At 46.4% G+C, this 17350-nt stretch overlaps 1 protein-coding gene and 1 long non-coding RNA gene across 4 annotated transcripts in view; one reads left to right on the top strand and one right to left on the bottom strand.

Annotated features, from left to right (window-relative positions):
- The first annotated feature begins 5056 nt into the window (after positions 1–5056).
- On the top strand, positions 5057–15759 carry LOC125753430 (uncharacterized). The gene is made up of 2 exons (XR_007405267.1): positions 5057–5304; positions 15472–15759. It is a non-coding gene; the product is annotated as an uncharacterized LOC125753430 (long non-coding RNA).
- Positions 14777–17350, bottom strand: part of EPHB1 (EPH receptor B1) — a 474027-nt gene continuing 471453 nt past the window's right edge. For all 3 annotated transcript variants that reach the window (XM_035704776.2, XM_035704777.2, XM_025448798.3), the window contains one exon: positions 14777–16245. In XM_035704776.2, the coding sequence (XP_035560669.1) occupies positions 16137–16245 (109 nt within the window). In that variant the 3' untranslated portion in view covers positions 14777–16136. The remainder of the gene's footprint in view (positions 16246–17350) is intronic.

Below are 17350 nucleotides of genomic sequence, written 5' to 3'. Positions count from 1 at the left end.
AAGAACTTCATGATTGAATGGGAAATATCCTTGCTTTTTGTCCATCAGCCTGACAATTTGTAAAAAAAAAAAGCTCAACTTTTATCTAAAATTCAGCCTGGAGGCTGATTGTTCTGATAGCTGAAGTAAAAATGGGGTGCCCATTGGAAAGGGCTGCTCAGGAGCCCATACGAACAGAGGAGGAGCACCATCCTCATGTTTCAGACCAGCAACATGACACTGCATTCTCCCTTGAGGTCGGAAGAAGTCTGATACAGATGTGGATCCTGGTGACTTGGGGGTCAGCTCCACACAGAAAGTCACTGGTAAAGGCTGGGTGCTGGTGTCTATGAGGCTGGTGTAGCAGCAGCCTATTGGCTGATTACTGGAGAACAACGCGGAGTGTGTGAGTGGAGACGTGGAGGCCCGGGGTCCCGCAGACTCACTTCCACATTTCTTGTCTCTTGTGTGCCTCCTCCTTTGCCACCATCTCTTCTTCCTCCTCTTGTTCCCTTTACTATGCTCTCCTTTTCCTTCCTGTGCTCTAGATCAGTGCTCCTGAAGCCTTGGTGAGCCTCAGAATCCCTCAGAGGGGGCACATGACAGTGGGGCCCATCCCTTAGACCTTCTGATTCAGCACTTTGGGCTGAGGCCTGGGAAGCCGTGTTTCTTTCTTTCTTTCCTTCTTTAAGATTTTATTTATTTATTCATGAGAGGCATACAGAGACAGGGGCAGAGACACAGGCAGAGGGAGAAGCAGGCTCCATGCAGGGAGCCTGATGCGGGACTCGATCCTGGGAGTCCAGGATCACACCCTGGGCAAGAAGGCAGACATTCAACCACTGAGCCACCCAGGGATCCCAGAAGCCGCATTTCTAACAAGTTCCCAGGTGCTGCTGCTGCTGCTGGTCTGGGGTCCATACCTTGGGAAGCACTGCTGTACTGCTTGTTTGCTCCCGACATCTCCACTTCTCCCTGTGTTTCTCTATCCACCTCTGCCCATCTATGTCCTCTCATTTTCTTGTGTCTCCTCTACATCCTCGCTAATCTCCCCATCTCTCTGCTGCCACAACATTTCTGATTTCTCTTTCTGTAACTTAAAATCAGGAGCAGGGTGGACAAGGAAGCCCCAAGTCCCATTACCCAGTGTCCTGCGATTCTCTTCTCTCTGAGGCTCTTGAATGCTCTTCGCAAACCCTTGGCCTAAAGCATCCCTGCCAGTGACTGTGACACCCTGAGAGCCAAGGTGGGGACTAAAGCCCGGGTCCATATGGCAGGCCTTGTGCCTCTGCTTCTCTCTCCCACAGAGAATGCCTGGGAAACTTCAAAGACCACAGAAGTGGGGGGAGAGATGAGAGAAAGTGAATCCATTAAAAAGCGTAAAAGCTGACAGTTTCAAAAATAATGATCTGGGTTTCCTCTTATTTAAAACTACCCAGCTGCCCTGCTGCTTTCATTGCTGTTGCAACTGACACTCTGCTACGTTTGGAATTAAAAATACATAAGCGCTTTCTGAAAGAGCTGCTAATTTGAAGGTCATTAGCAGCCAAAAACATATTTCTTTTATTTATAAAAAAGGCATGTAATAAAGCCATTAATATTTACTCTCCTCCCTGAGCTCTGGCATGCTTCCTGGCTGCAACGTAAGCTGCTGTCTTGCCTTAGCCCCTGACAATGTGCCCTCCTGGTGGCCTTCATTTCCTTACACCTGCCCTATCCCTGACACCTGCCCAGAGCCTCCAGCACCCAGAGGAACCTGTGACTCGCAGCGGCCTGGGATGGATGGAAACTGCCATTAGAGTCAGTGAAATGGCCCTGTCTTCCAGAGAGAGGGCACTTCCGGCAGTTAAGCGTTGACGGGTTCAGAGGCACTTGCCTCGGTAATGAGGATATTTGGGATAATTTCCCCTGTGGGCTGCAGTTTGTGTCGTCGCTCCCTCTGGTCTATGTCACAGCAGCCAGGGAGGGACACCTCCCCCAAGGCCGCTGTGATGGCCAGCGGTTGTGCTAGCACTTGGCCCACCATCCCTGCACGTCTGGAGGGAGCCTTCCACACCTTGCTCGGTGCCCCAGGCTGAGGCCAACTTGACTTCACACCGCTGGCTGTCAACGCTGCGCCCCAGGACTTTGTAAGTGCACCACTCTCCTCTATCCCCTTGGGGAGTCCTTGAGCTGGCCCCACCAACACACCCCCTCTCCTCAGCTGTTTGTTTTATGAGGGAAATTGCTAGAAGACCAGTCTGTCAGCAGCTTCCCTGCAAATCCTACTTGCAAAAGGAAGGGGTGGGGGTAGGGGGAGAAAAGGCAAAGAGGCTGGGGGTTGCGGTTGCCATAGAAATATAGAAATGGAGCTGACAACTGAGAAGCATTTCATGAGCACAGGGGACAGACAGTGAGAGGTGCGTAAGGGGTGATAAACGCCCTGAGAGGGGCTGCTGATCAGCAGGCAGTTACAGAAAATATGCCTGGAGGAGACCATGTGGAAATGCCGTCCTGGCCTAGGAGCGCAGATCCTGCCAGAGGGCAGGGCCGAGGTAACGCAATGGCTGGGCTAGAACCACAGAAGCAAGTAGCAGAAACTATAGAAATGCAGCAAAGCACACAGAGACCCTCCAGGTTCCCTTCCACCCTCACCCTGGGCAGTGGGGTCACCATCTTTCTGGTTTGGGGCAGGCAAAGCCCTTTGTTGGCCGGGTGACCTTGTGATGCCTCCTGACGGGTGGCAGAGGGAAACAGGGCGGTGCGCTCTGGCTTCACTTAGCTCCTTTTCCCTGAGATTTATTCCTTCATGATAAAAAGTCATTTTGGGTTTACTTAACCAATTTTCCCTCACTGCTCTTACTTCTAATTACACGTGCGAGGCAGCCCATTCTGCTTGCTGCTCATCTCGGGCTGGAGAAGGGACGACTTCCTCATAGTATGTGACGTGCAGTAAATCTTACCAAGCTCTCAGGGCAGCTCTAGGGCCCAGAGGCCACAGAGGTGGGCTGATGGCTCTGAGGGCCGGGACTAGGAGGGCAGGCAGCATCGGAGTCAGCAGGGTCACTTCATCCAGGCCGGCCACAGAGGTGCCCCGTGAGGGAAGGTGCTGGGAGCCACGGGCCACGCTTCTCAAGCCAGCCTCTCTCCATGAGGATTGTGCACAGTGAGGGGCCGTCTGGAAATGCCCACCTCGATTTCTGCCAGATGCCTCACCCACGATCGACCCCTCACACTGGCCTCTTCAGCCTCCTCTCAGGACTCCTGCCTCCATGGCAGCACATCACACCTCATTTTATCTTTCCCTCCCATGTTAGACGGTGAGTGCCTTTAGAGCAAGGACTGTGCCTGGCATTTATAGGATTCAGTAGAGATCTGTGAATGAATGAAGGTTGGGCAAATAGATATTTGTGACCCCTTAGAGATTCTCCTTGAGTTTTTTGTTGCCTCCACTTTCTCCTGAGTCACTGCTTGCATGTATCTCCTTCCCTGTGACTCCATCAGTTCCCTGGAGAAAGTCATCACTCTCCCTAATCAGCCAAGGAGACAGAGTCCATGGTGGCTGACTGTTCTCCTTCCTGGTGCTTTAGTTCGGGACCACAACCATTTTAACACTGACTGTGAGTCATTTCCTTTCTACTTCACAGTTATATTCTGAGGAACTTGCTTTGTTTCTCCCTCTCCATAATGCGGGTAGTAACAAACAGGGTTATAGTAACAATCTGATTCTCATGGAACAGCTTTCAAGAATGCTCATAAGACACCACTGGTAGGGACTGCCTCACAAAGCTGATCAATCTCAGGATTGGCATTTAGTTGGTAAGGCTTCTACAAATATTTTGGGTTCCTGTACTTTGCCACAACCTCCCTGACTCCAGCCAGTGTCTCTCTAGTTTTCCTTAGGCAAGTTGTGTCCACGTTGACCTGACTCAAAAGCAGGAGGTTTTAAACTTTTTTTTTTAATATTTTTTATTTATTTATGACAGTCACACAGAGAGAGAGAGAGGCAAAGACATAGGCAGAGGGAAAAGCAGGCTCCATGCACCAGGAGCCCGACGTGGGATTCGATCCCAGGTCTCCAGGATCGCGCCCTGGGCCAAAGGCAGGCGCTAAACCGCTGCGCCACCCAGGGATCCCCAAAAGCAGGAGGTTTTAATCACTAGTTGGACCAGGCTTGGCAACTAAGGCCAATGTACCATATGCAGCCTGCCACCTGTTTTTGTAAATAAAATTTTATTGGAACGCAGCCACATCCATTCAACTAAATACCATCTATGACTGCAGAGTGCAAAAGTTGTGACCGACACCCTATGGCCCAGAACTCTAAAATATTTACTCTCTGGTCCTTCACAGAGAAGTTTTAGCATCCCCTGGATTAGATCCTTTGCATTAGAGTCTAGAAAAGATGCTACGGCCTTTTATTTTTCTCTCTCTGGCTAATCACAGGACTCAGAACCACAAACAGTTAACTGAATCCCAGCACCATGTGACAGTTTGCAAATAAGACCAAAGGAATGATGTTCACTCCGATGAAATCAGCTGTACAGTTATGCCCCCTGGGCCAGACAAGTTAATGCTTGGCAAACTGCCCTCTCTGTGAAACATCCCAGCAGGAGATGAACCCCATGGTGGGAAAAAAAAAACAATAAAAAAATTGTTAATTGTTAAATTGGATGTCAGAGAGAATATCTTTCAAAGTTGCAGTAGGCCCTTTGCGTTTGGAAAATATCAGATTGTAAGACAAGAGGCCACCAATAAGCAAAGTAGCCCTTCCCCCAATGGGCAAAGTGGATGCAAGTCCTGGTGCCATCTGCTCTGTTCTGCAGGGACACCCGCCACCAGGTGCCTTGCTCAGCTGCTGCATTTTCCTTGAGTGAAAGCACAAATACAACCAAGTGAGCAGGTGGTGTAAACATGATTTTAAAGAGTTGTAGTAGAAGTGGCCCAACCTTGAGCCTGGGGCGAGGGAAGTTCAAGAAGAATCATTGTAATCAATACGGGTTTTTTTGGTCCTTTGTTTTCCTGGTTGGAGGCGACTGATGGCAAAAGTACGTGGATTCAATTATCAGTTCATTTACTTAACAGATTTACTGTGTGACGGCTGAGCACCAGGCCTGCAGATTCAGCCATGAGGAAAGCATGCTCCTGGCTTGGAGAAGCTCCCAGTCTGGGACAGTGGATTACAGACACATAAGCAGAGCATCAGAATACAGAGAGCTGACACCATGACAGTGAGAGGCAGAGGGCGCTCAGGGCCTTGAGGACCAGCAGCAGACCCACGTGGGAGGACCTCGGCATGCCCCTGAAGAGAGCTGAGGTTTGAAGGGAGGCCAGGAGGCTTACCAGGTGAGAGAGGAGGTGGGTCAGGCATTACTTTGGCTAAAATTCTAGGACAAGCCACAGGGCAGTGGGTATTATGGGACGTGTCTAGGAGGGGCGGAAAATGCAAAGAGAAGTGAGAAGGATTCAAGAGTTTCCTAGCCTCTGTTTTTCAATCCTCTCCTTCATGATTTTTTTTTTGGCCATATCTACATATTAATTGTGCTATCATTTGATTGCTGTATTTTTTTTAAAACCAAGACACTATTTACTTGAATAAATTTATTCCAAGAGGAAACTTAATAATATCTCTGAAAGAAATGCATGCATTTTGTGTGATAGATATATTTTTCTCTAGTGTACATTAAAATAAATGCATGACTATTATGATTTTGAAGAATTTGGACACGTAGGTCCTAAAACCCACTTGCCTACCGATGGAATACTCGGTACTCTTTTGGAAACCCAGTAGGCTGACCTCCAAAAATGGCTTTTTGGTCACAGAAAAAAATCTCTGAAAAGTTATTAGTTGAAGAAAACTCCTCCTACTGACTGACAGGCTCAGATATTGGGCTTTAATCCAAAGAAGATACTTGCTTTAGTATCAGGAGGACAGGCCCCTGACCTTTGAGAAAAAGCAAGCAAGTGCCTATGCAACATGTTGAAGAAGCTTCCAGAATCCAACCATTGGTCCAATATGACAGGTGGCCTGGAAATGCACCTAGGAGCAAGGCAAAGCTCAATTGCAATCTCTGTAAACATGCAAGGTGAAGGGCAGAAATGATTAAGATGACAGGTACATGCAACTTTGAAGTTCAAAAAAAAAAAAAAAAACCAAAAAAAAACCCAACCCAAATCCACAGAGGTTAAGGGTTGACCTTTATCAGAAAGCAAGAAGACTTTTTACAACAAACCTCAGGCACTAATTTGCTTTCTATTTTTAGGTCATATTCCCAAATCCCTAGAAGTAAAATAAACGAACTGATAGCTACTATTTACTGAGCACTCCCTAAAAACCAGGAACAAGACCGAGTGATTTATATGTGGCTCCTCGTTTCACCCTTGCAAAAACCTCATGGAATAGCAACATCACCCCTGTTTTACAGACCCAAAGTCTTAGCATATAAACAAATCACCTATGCTATGTGCCAGGCCTGGGGTGGTCCATAAAAATTCCCAGATGTCTCAGGTGGCACAATGGTTTGTGATTCAGAGAACATGCTCCAGGCAAATAACCTGGGTTCAAATCCTGAATCTTCAGTGTGATCTAGAACAAGCCGCTGGAACTTCTCTGAGCCTTATTAGTTATCTAATTTTCAAATGGGCATGATAATACCAGTTGTGTAAGTACTCAGTGTTCCTGTCTCATAGCAAACACTCAAAATTGTAGCAATTTCTATTACCAATTACATAATTGAATTTGTGATTATTATTTTTGAGAACTTCTCAAGTGGCCATAATTCTGGCCCCCACCCCAGGAGCACCTCCTTTAATTAGCTGATAAAAAGATGCACTTTAAATTCTAAATGCAGAACACTCTCAGCTCTCACTCCTAGACTGAAACCTGGTATGGGAGGCTTAATCAGCTTATCTGCTTCTGTGGTCAGAGATCCCCGAGATGTCTGCGATCAGACAGTGGGAACCCAATCTGCCTGCCAAAGCCCATAGGCTTGAATGCCAGACATCTGTATGCTCTGCGTCCTGGGTCCAGACCTTTCCTACTGTGTGCTGGGGGAGCAGAGCTCGGCTCTCATCAAGCCTATTGCTTCAACATGGGGCCAGGGGTGGGGTAGGGTGGAGGGACTCAAAGAGTTAATATGGAACCACAGCAATCCAGCAAAAGAAAGGCTAACTGGTCAGATTTGGAAGCAGTATGTTTTGTTTGTAGAGCTGAGGTGGGACACTTTCTGAAGTCTTTATTTCCTGCTCATGCTCCTGATGAGAGCAGTTAGTCCCCAGCTCACATGTAGCTGCCCACCTGCTCAATCAACACATGGCACAGCATCTGAACAGGTAAAGATTGCTGTGTACACTCAGGACTGTGTCCTGCAGCAGTGAAGATTGCCCAAGAATGACCCCCACGTCCACCTGGTTTAGTTGGGTCTGTCCCATGTGAGTGCTGGGGAAGCAGCAGCTGAAGAGGCTGGTGACCTGCCCGAGCATATACCAAGCTTGAGTGGAAATGCTGAGGGTCCTCCCTGAACTATCTGACCTGTCTTCCTGGCCAGGTAGCAGTCTGACACATGTTGGGTGGATGAATGTGTGGAGTTCTGCTTTGCTACTACTACCCTCTGCTCCCCATCCTACTACTGTAGTTGCTGGGAGTCTGGGATCCGTCACTATGGCTAAGACCTGACCTTGAAGTACAGACATCCCAATCCCATGGTCTGTCTAGTTGGTCAGTTGTCAGGTCCTTCCACTTTTTAGGATGTCCAAAGCTTGCCCTGGTTCCCATGCCAGAGTGACCACCTATGGCCTCTCACTATCATCCTAGCTCAGCCTCTCCCCGCTGGGCACACTTTATATTCTCTGCTGCTGAGGCTTTCTTAGCCAATTTCCAGAGCTCACCAGTTTCTTGACCCTCAACTCTCCCAGAACATTCCTTCCTTCGGCTTTAGTCTCCCCTGGCCTGGCCATGCCTTCCCTCCCACAAACATTTATTACATGTGGGCCCTGTGTTGGGTGCTGGAGATATACGGATGGATACGGTCCAAGGAGCTCATGGGCTTGAAGGTTGAATGTGATGGAAATAAGGACAATTGTTGAGGAGATAGATATGGAGGGTCCTGACTCTGCAGGCTCAGCTACCCTCACCAGACGCATGACACCTGAGCTGGGGCCTGATGGGCTCAAAGGCTGGGGGTTGGAGGGCTCCTCAGCATAAGAATATCCATGAGTATAGAAACCAGGTAAAAAGGGTCTGGATAGGCAGTAGGTTTTGGCTGGTGGGCAGTTTGGCCAGAGAGGTGGGCATAGGCCTCCCTTCCATGATCAGGACTTTGAATGTTGCTCATTGGTAGCCCCAGAGGGATTCTGGGTGAGAAGAAGGCCTGTGATTCTTCCCATTCCTTTCTCAGATGACCCTGACACTCTCTGCCCATCCCCTTCATCAGAAATGAGCATGCCTGCTATCGCACTAGCGTGTGATGGCAAGTCTCATGAGTCCAATCGTGGCTCTTCCACCGTCTGCACAAGAGGCTGTGGGAACTAAGTGATGAGATTGTGAGGAGGCTGGCCAGTGAGCCAAAATTCTGCTAGGAGCTCATGCCATCATCCTTTCATTCATCGTCCATAAACAATTGGGCCCACTGTGTATTCTAAGCTATTCCTCCCTCTGGCTGCATTCCCTGCCTTCCTGGACCCACTCTCTCAGTGACCCTCCTTTCTCTCTCTCCATGGATTCTGTTTCAGTATCTTTCAAACATATTCAAGTCTTTCCTGCTTAAAAAAAAAACAAAAAACAAAAAAACCAACAAGGTAACAACCACCAAAAGGAGGAAGAAATCCAGCTACCTCCTTATTTTCTCCACCACTTTGAAGTTACGCTTCTCTTTCTCAATCCAGCCAGTGTTTTGTGCTGCAACTGCCCCTACCAAGGGCACCCATGAACCCCCGGCAGTTAAACCCATGGGAAGTTTTCAACCTCTACCTTGTATTAGCTCTCCTTGGCAGCCCTGGGCCCTCGGGCTACTATCTCCCCCTGAAAGGTTTTCCTTTGGTTCCATGGACACTGCACACTCCTGGCTTTTCCTCATTCTCTGCAGTGGCTCTATCCTGATCCCTCTGTGAGCCTCCCTTTGCCTGAACATCTTTTAAGTCTGGCTGTTTCTCAGGGTTCCATGGGGGCCCACTTCTCTCCTCGCTCTTACATTCTCATGCAGTAAAACCTTCCACTCCCACAGCTTTAATGGCCATCTGGATAAAGGATGACTCCCAGATCTGTACCATCAGCCCAGAGCGCTCCGCTGAATTATAGATCCCTGTATCCAATGGCCTATGGGCAATTCAAATTCATATTGTTCCCCTCCCCCAATTTCTTCTTCCTTTGTATCCCTTATTTCAGTGAATGGTATATAAAGCCACTCAGTTGCCTAAAGCAGAAATTTGGAATCTCATCCTTGACTGTACTCTCCTTCTCCACTGACAGCAAATCCCCTTCCATCTTCTATTGATCTTATCTTCTTTCTGTTTCTTGAATCAGTCTGTCCCCACTGCTACTTCACACTTTCACCCAGGCTACCATCAGCCTTTGCCTACATTATCGCAACCACTCCTAACTAGTCTCCCAGAACTGAGTTTAGTACACTCGACTCCATTTTCCATTTTGTGGCCAGAGTGATTTATATAAAATATACTTCCCTTGCTTCAACCTTCTTTCCACCAATTGCATTCAGAACAATATCCAGATCCCTTAGGCCATATAAGATCCTTCATGATCTAGCCCCTGCCTACCCCTCCAGGCACCCACATCCAGCACTGTTCTCCAGCCTTGTTGAACAGCCTGTCATCCCACAAACATACCACCTCCTCTGTGGCTTTGGAACATTTATCCATTTTATTCCCTCCACCTACAAGACCATTTCCACCACTCACATCTCCTTTTCCCAATTTTGATAATTGCTTTCACTCCTCAGGTTCCAGTTTAACAGACCTCCCTCGGGGATGCCTTCTTTGACCCCTTAGGACAAGGGCAGTGCTGTTCTCTGTGCTCCCATCACCCTATGTCCCTGTGGAAGTTATGTACAAAGTTGAGTTCTGCTTATAAAGATTATAGCTAGAACTTGTCATCTATTCTGTGCCAGAAAGCCATTTCCAGAGCTACAGTAGTTCCTAATGTACACGCAGATATGAATTTAAATGGCAGAAAAGGAAATGCAAGAGAAGAGAATTTCTATATTTTAAAAGACCAAAATAGCATGTGCTCAGCATCTCAGTACCTTGAAAGTGGCTTATCTGTCCATAATTTTGTTTTCTTTTCTTAATTAAACTCCCCCCCGACCTACCCCCCCCCCCCCCCCCCCCCGGTGAATGAGTGGCTACAGGAATCTTGGAATGAAGGTGGATTTAGTATGGTAAAACAACTCTTGGAAGAAAGTCCCAGTATACAGGAAATGGTAAAAGACACAGTTTTGGCAAAGGAAGTCCCACCATCCTTTCTACCCAGCTGGATACAACCTGGCAAGGCAGAAGCCCTGGTTCTACTTTCAGAAGGATGGGCTGCTCACTGCCCTTCATTGACCTTCTTACTGCCTCTGTTGTACCAAGGACAGGGCTGCATTCATTGCTGTGTCTCGGGTGGGTTCTTCACACAGTGACTGACACTCTGATGGGATGCTGCTTTCCCCGGCTGGTTCTCTGGGGAAGACCGTGACATCGTGTGAAAGATGCAGACGGCATTGAAAAGGAGTGTGTTAAACTTCACAAAAGTAAAATTAGAATAGCTTACAATTGATAGCAGTTAAGAATAAGTGAGAAAGATTCCAACTGAATACCTAGGGACTAATTTCTTTAAAAGTGTGCTGTTTCAGGTCATGGACTTCAGTAGGTAAAATGATGATACCCAAAACTTTCTCAACTCAAATTTATTTAAATTACCAGATAGGTATTGAGCACCTGCCACATGTTAGGCAGTGTATTGGGTGCTGGATACAGAGGTGACTAGGACATGACCTGAGTCCACTCTCACTCCGGAGATCACCAGAAGTTTCTGGAAGAGAAGGAACACCATGTGTCACGTTGTGACTCCTGGCAACACAGGAACCCATGAAGGGCCTGCAATAACACGGTCAGCCCAGGAGGGATGCAGGGGTAGGGGTAAAGGGCAGAGGGCTCTCCTTTTCTCCCAGGCGCATAATGGAGATCCATCCACCACTGCCCAAATTTGTCCATCACACCCCCCGCCTTAAACAGGATCTGTAGGACACCTCAACCCCCACCTGCCCACCACCAGGGCTGGTACTCTCTGAGAGGGACTGAGAATTTGTTATCAGCCCCCTGTGCCCTTGTTCTCATTTGGAAATTGCTAGTCTCAAGAGATTCCCTGGTGATGAACATAGTTGCCATTCAACATCGATCAACTTGAATGACCTTTCAGTGTGTGATCCAGTCACCCCCTCCCCTTTTGACAACCTTTCTGCGGCTTCAGTGATTCCCATCTCCCATCACCAACCCCCAGCCCTATTGATATCTTAGACCATACAAAATCTCATTTCAATTTTGAAAATGACCCTGAAACTTCTATATGAACTGCAAGGCATCTCAGTGAATGCAAAGCTCTCTGTGACATGGATCATAAGTGTCCTTTGAGCCTTCTTGGTGGCGGAGAACCCTGGATGCTACCTGTTTGTTGCTAATACTCCATCATGGTTGTGCTTGTCCCTTGCTTCACTTGCCAGGGACCTAATCATGCCCTTACTCAGCTGGGGCCAAAGCCATTATTACTTTTGAAATGATAATGAGGTTCCCAGGCTAACTCACAAAAGCCTTTTTAGAATAAACCCTAGCTGTTAAGAGTCTTGCACTTTTAACTGAGAATCACATGGTAGATTCTCACCTTTCGGCCCAGTATCCCACTCCTCCTGCCCCCAGTATTCCTGGTGTTGTATTCCTCAATCCTCACTGGTTTCTGTTCTTTTCACAAAGGCATGGCCAAGGGTAACTTCTGTCCTTTACTTAATTTCGATTATACTAGGGGACCTCAGTGATTTCAATTATCCTACGGGACCTCACTGACCCAGATCTACACATAACTTTGTGGGGGGGGAGGGGCATAGGGAGGTGGTAGGTGAGAGTAGGCATGTGATTTTGGTACTATCCGTACCTGTTTGACATCTATGAGCTCCAGTGATCTTCAAATGACACAATAAACACCCACTCTGTAAATGTATCTACTCGCTTCATCCCTGTCTTCCTTTATTAGAGGGGGCAAGGAGAGAACACAGAGAGGTGGGTCATAATCTCAAAGGCTTTCTCATAAATCACCTCCATTCCCATAACCCCTGAGTCAGGAGCACTAATTAAATATCGCCCACCTGTTCCCTGTGCAGTCCTCACCCGCATGACCCTTGGTGGCTGCAGGCATGCCTGGCACAGAGCCTGTCTCTGTAAGCCATATCCTGGGCTGTGTAGCACGGCTGTAGATTTACATCTTTCTAGCCCAGCTCAGGGGGCCACAGGCCACTGCCCACTGTGCAAAGTGTGTTTTTAAGAAACAATTTGAATTGGAATTCATCCTCTGCCAGATGATAAAGTAGCATGTCTAACTGAAATCTGGAGGCTGGGGTCTCACAGCCAGGAAGCATTTTTTCTGGAGTTCTTTTGAAGGTGTGAGTTAAGTCTCCTGGCACCAAACTGCCAACGAGCACAGATACCTCTATTCAGGAGACCAGCCTCAGCTCCTATAGCTTCATGTCCAAGAAGGTGAGGGTTCATTTCTCTCTTTCTGAGTAGCTCAAGAACTTTAATAACTATCCCTCCCAGAGTCAAGAACTTCACATTTATTACTGATTCCAGGAAGGCCGGTTAGTGTAGTGCAGTGGTTTCCAAAGTGTGGTCCTTGGGCCAGCAACATCAGTTGGCCACCTGGCAATCTGTGAGAAGTGCCAATTATTGGACTCCGCTCCAGGTCTACTGAGTCAGAAAACTCATGGGTTGGGCCCAGTGATGTGCGTTTCTACACACCCTCCAGGGATGCTAATGCATGCTCAAGTGTGAGACCCCTGGGATTGTGGATAAGAGCACGGAGTCAAATTGTCTGACTCAAAATCCTGACTCCACCATTGTGTGAGGTAGGAAAGGTCCTGTCTGTTTCTTCATCTGAAAACTGGGGACAATAAAGTATCTGCTACTACTTTGTAAGATGCTTGTGAGGAAGAGAGTTCATAGATGTGAAGTACTTACACCGTGCTTGGCATAGAGAAGCTGCTCAGGAGTGTTAGACAGGCCTTATCAGAGGTCGTTACTACTATCCGTTTATACATAAGAGGGCACAGAGGCTCAGGGAGGTAAATGACTGACCCTGGGCTACAGAGGGAAGGCATGATATCTCACTCACTAGAGACACACCACATTCTGGGGTGTAGGGTAGGGGGCAGCCTGGCATGTGAAGCTGTGCTGGGCATCTGCAGAGAAGGGGGTATGTCAAGAACTTGGTCATGCCCCTCCCACTGAGAACTAGGTCTCGAGGTGCCCTGGCTTTGGCTCTGCTGACCCCTCATGCTTTCCCTGTGTGCACTTTGGATTCTCTCTCTCTCCCACTTTCTATCTCCTTTGTGGGATCTTATGGTGAAACCAAACCTAAGGGCATGACATGACTTCACTTTGACCTTGCTTTGTTGACAGCCAGAAGGTGGCTGGCATTGGTGGAGATGCAGTGAGGATTTCAGATAAGGATGCTGCCTGAGAAATTTGGTGACAAATTAAAATTCATTCCTGTGGAAAATTGAGAGTAGATTAGCTGAATTGCCTAGACTTGTAAGAACACTTCATGGATTGAGGTCTTTGGGGTAATTAGCAAATTGTGCATGGAATTGGCAAGCTTAATAAGGGGAAGTTTTCTCTTCTACCTCCTACATAGCAGGGTTGGGGCTCTTTGCAAATGAAAATCTGCTGGGACAGTTCTGTCCATCTCCTCTTGTCCCCCCAGGGTTAAGCACAAGGCTGATATGTTAAGATGGGTTCCCCTACATCAGAACTGTACCCCTTGGCCAATGAGCCTCCTTGAAGGGGCTTCAGAAAGTAAGACCTCCCCAAGTACAATGTTACCCAAGATTAGGGGGTAGATTTAAGGCTCATTTCACCTTAAATTTGCATTAAATAAGCTACATGGGAACTGTGGCTCCCTCCCTTCCTTCCTTCCTTCCTTCCTTCCTTCCTTCCTTCCTTCCTTCCTTTCCTTTCTTCTTTCTTTCTTTCTTTCTTTCTTTCTTTCTTTCTTTCTTTCTTTCTTTCTTTCTTTCTTTCTTTCTTTCCTTTCTTTCTTTCTTTCTTTCTTCTTTCTTTCTTCTTTCTTTCTTTCTCTCTTTCTTTCTTTCTTTCTTTCTTTCTTTCTTTCTTTCTTTCCTCCTTTCTTTTCTTTATGGCTCCTTTTATGGCCTCACACTCTCCCCTCCAAAAGCTTGTTCACAGACATACCACAAGCAAGCAGTCTAAAACAGTCTTCAGTGGCTTTTACAAAATTGGCCTGGATATGAACTTCTTAAACTCAATATACGAACTGAAATCAAGGCTGATAGTGTATTATTGGTGATTGTTTATATTTATCTGCCAGTGACTTCTTAAGCTGCATATTTGAGGCTTCAGACTCTCATATTTATTCAGTTCTTCCTTTGGGTCACATGGATGAGAGTGATTCTAATATAATCTGCTTCTTGGGAGTCACAAGGTCCAGGATATATTTTTCCCTCCCCTACAAGGGGAAGAAGGAAGGACAGCTGCTCAGGATTCTCCTGTACCTTGGGGATGGACCCACCGGGGTGTGAGAACATACACTCTGACACCATTCTATGTAAACCCAGACATGCTTCTGCTCATTTTAATTAGACAGATAAAATTAGCAAGGAGAGTAAGATAAAAGGAGAAATTAAAAATATTTAAATGTTAGGTGGAATTTACAAAAGTGAATTGAACAATGAGGTACAAGAAGGAATGCAGAGAAACACAGACACATTTGAAACATTCCTCGGATGCCACACGGCTTAAGCCAGTCCACAGATAAGGTAAGAAGAATTCTCTCTTGCCATCTCTTGAATTGCAGATTCCAGGGATGTGCAAGAACATTCTCCAGAAACACTTTCCTTCTCCTTCTCTTCAGATGTTACCAAGAATAATTAATCAGTCAGTATCATTCTAGAATGGCCCACACTGCACCCAATTCAAACGACTCACCTGTTTCCTGTCTGAATTTGCAAGCTCCTGAGAGTTTTTTCCCCTTTCATTTTATTTTTCTCCCTGCCCTCTCTCCCCATTGAGCCAATAGGCCAACTGGGCCAACCAGAACACAAAACCAACAATACGTTCCAGCCCCTTTGGATTTTCCGGGGGCAGAGACTTCCTGGTTCTTCTTTCTTGTTTGCATCTGTTACGAACAAGCACAGTCATTTTAGAACACAGACACACATATGTGTGCTCCTGCACACGGAAACAGGTTTTTCTATTTTTTTTTTCCAATTTGTGGTTTCTTTTTCCTTTTTGCAGAAAATGCAAACAAAAGAAAAACAAGGTTTTCAATTGAAGGTACATCTCTTCTTCAATATGAAGACATTAATTGAATTGGTTGGATCCCCCATGCAGTGGTCAGCAAAGTCCTTTGGCAACTGACAGAACGACATCTGGAGACTCAGGAGCTGGGGTTTGTTTGAAGGAACTTCCCTACACGAGTCATGAGCAAAGGGAAATGGATGTGGGAGAAGGGAGAGGGCTCGTGGGGAGGAGTACAAAAGGAGAAAAGAAAAGAATGTCATTGGTGAGGAAGAAAATGGAAAACTGCCTGTTTCTTCCCTCTACCTCCTTCCCTTTCTTCCTGTGGATGGGTGACTCCAGTGCCCCGAGGGTGGGAGCCGAGTTTACTCTTGGTACCCCCCCACCCCGATGCATACTGTTTTGTCTTCACTTCCGTTGAACATCACTTTTCCATATTTTTATTATTATAGATTTGGTTTCCCGAGGCATCTTAAACATGCTCTGTCACTGAGAAACGAAGGTCGCCTATTAGGAACAGGTCCAGTTTCTTCTTCACTGATGTCATGCGTTTCTCAGCTGAGAAGCCAATCTTTCCAGAACATTCCACAGTGGTCAACCTCTGGTTCTCTCTTGAGCCTGGTCCTTTTCCTTCCTCTCCTCCCCCCAGAAAATGAGAGTTCTCATGCCATTGTCGTTGGTGACTGACTCATCTGGACCCTCATAGAATGAATGCTGTTCAGGATCTTCTTCTGATGACCTGCCAGGGTGACCCCTATTCTCAGGAGGTCTCTAGGAGGGAGAAAGCCAGACATAAAAAAAGACACTTTAGTGTTAAGGCAGCTTTTCACCGATCAAAACTCATCACAGAAGGCAAGCTCTTGATATTGTTGAATAGCAAATAAACGTATTTAAAATCCAACACTCAAGTTTACCCAAGTCTTTGGCAAATGTCTACCTAGATTATTTTCTTGCTCAATTTCACTTGCTTCATGCAGTGGCCCTAGACTCCAATGGCCCCTCCAACTTAGACAGTCCTGGAAGTGTTGTGCCCTGTTCTTCATCTGTGGGTTCTGAAGCAGCCCCTTCATTGTATCCATGACCTTAGGTGAATTGGAACTTTTCTCTGTGTTGTTTTTTTAAACACTCTAAGCACACACTATATGGGGCTTTAGTTATGCTGTGGAGCTTTCTGACTAAATTAGTGATCACCCACTGAGATCGAAAAGATGTTGGGTTTGCTGGGTTTTCTGATGTTTTTCCCCTGAGTTTCCATTTTCTGCCTCTGTTTGAATTTTAATGTCATGAATTTTTAAGAAGGGTGATCTCAAAATAACTTTCAAATATCTGCCCAAGCGGGAATCCAAGTAATATGTTTAGGAGAGGGCTTTTGATTAGATTCATGTTTAAGCTGTGAGTCTTAATATAATCATTCATGACTTATATTTAATTGTGGGGAGACCCATGCTTCTTTTCCTAGTTAATAATAATAATAATAATATAATAATAATAATAATAAATAGCATGTTCAAGTACTTCTCATGTGCCATATGCTATCTCATTTATATGTAATGAAGCATTTCCTAAATTTGACAAACCACTCAAAGTCAATAATAGTTATTTAACAGTAATCATTTCCCGTGTGCATCCTGTAGGCAGGCAATAGGCTAGGTGCTTTGCTTGCACTATTCTGTTAGCCTCTCACCACAAACCAATGAGATGGGTACTATTATTATTTGCTCATTTATGGACATGGCAAGTAGGTCTCAAAGAAATTACGTAACATGCTCAAGGACACACACCAGATAATTGGTAATGGAGCTGGGGTTCAAATTCAAGACTACCTGGTCTTAGCCACCCTTGAAGGGGTATTCTCTGAACTCTTCTAAGGTCCAGA

Source organism: Canis lupus, chromosome 23 (genome assembly GCF_003254725.2).
Source record: "Canis lupus dingo isolate Sandy chromosome 23, ASM325472v2, whole genome shotgun sequence".
NCBI classification, from domain to species: domain Eukaryota; kingdom Metazoa; phylum Chordata; class Mammalia; order Carnivora; family Canidae; genus Canis; species Canis lupus.
The sequence above is the reverse complement of the archived record's forward strand: the minus strand, read 5'-3'. Positions and strand labels throughout refer to the sequence as shown.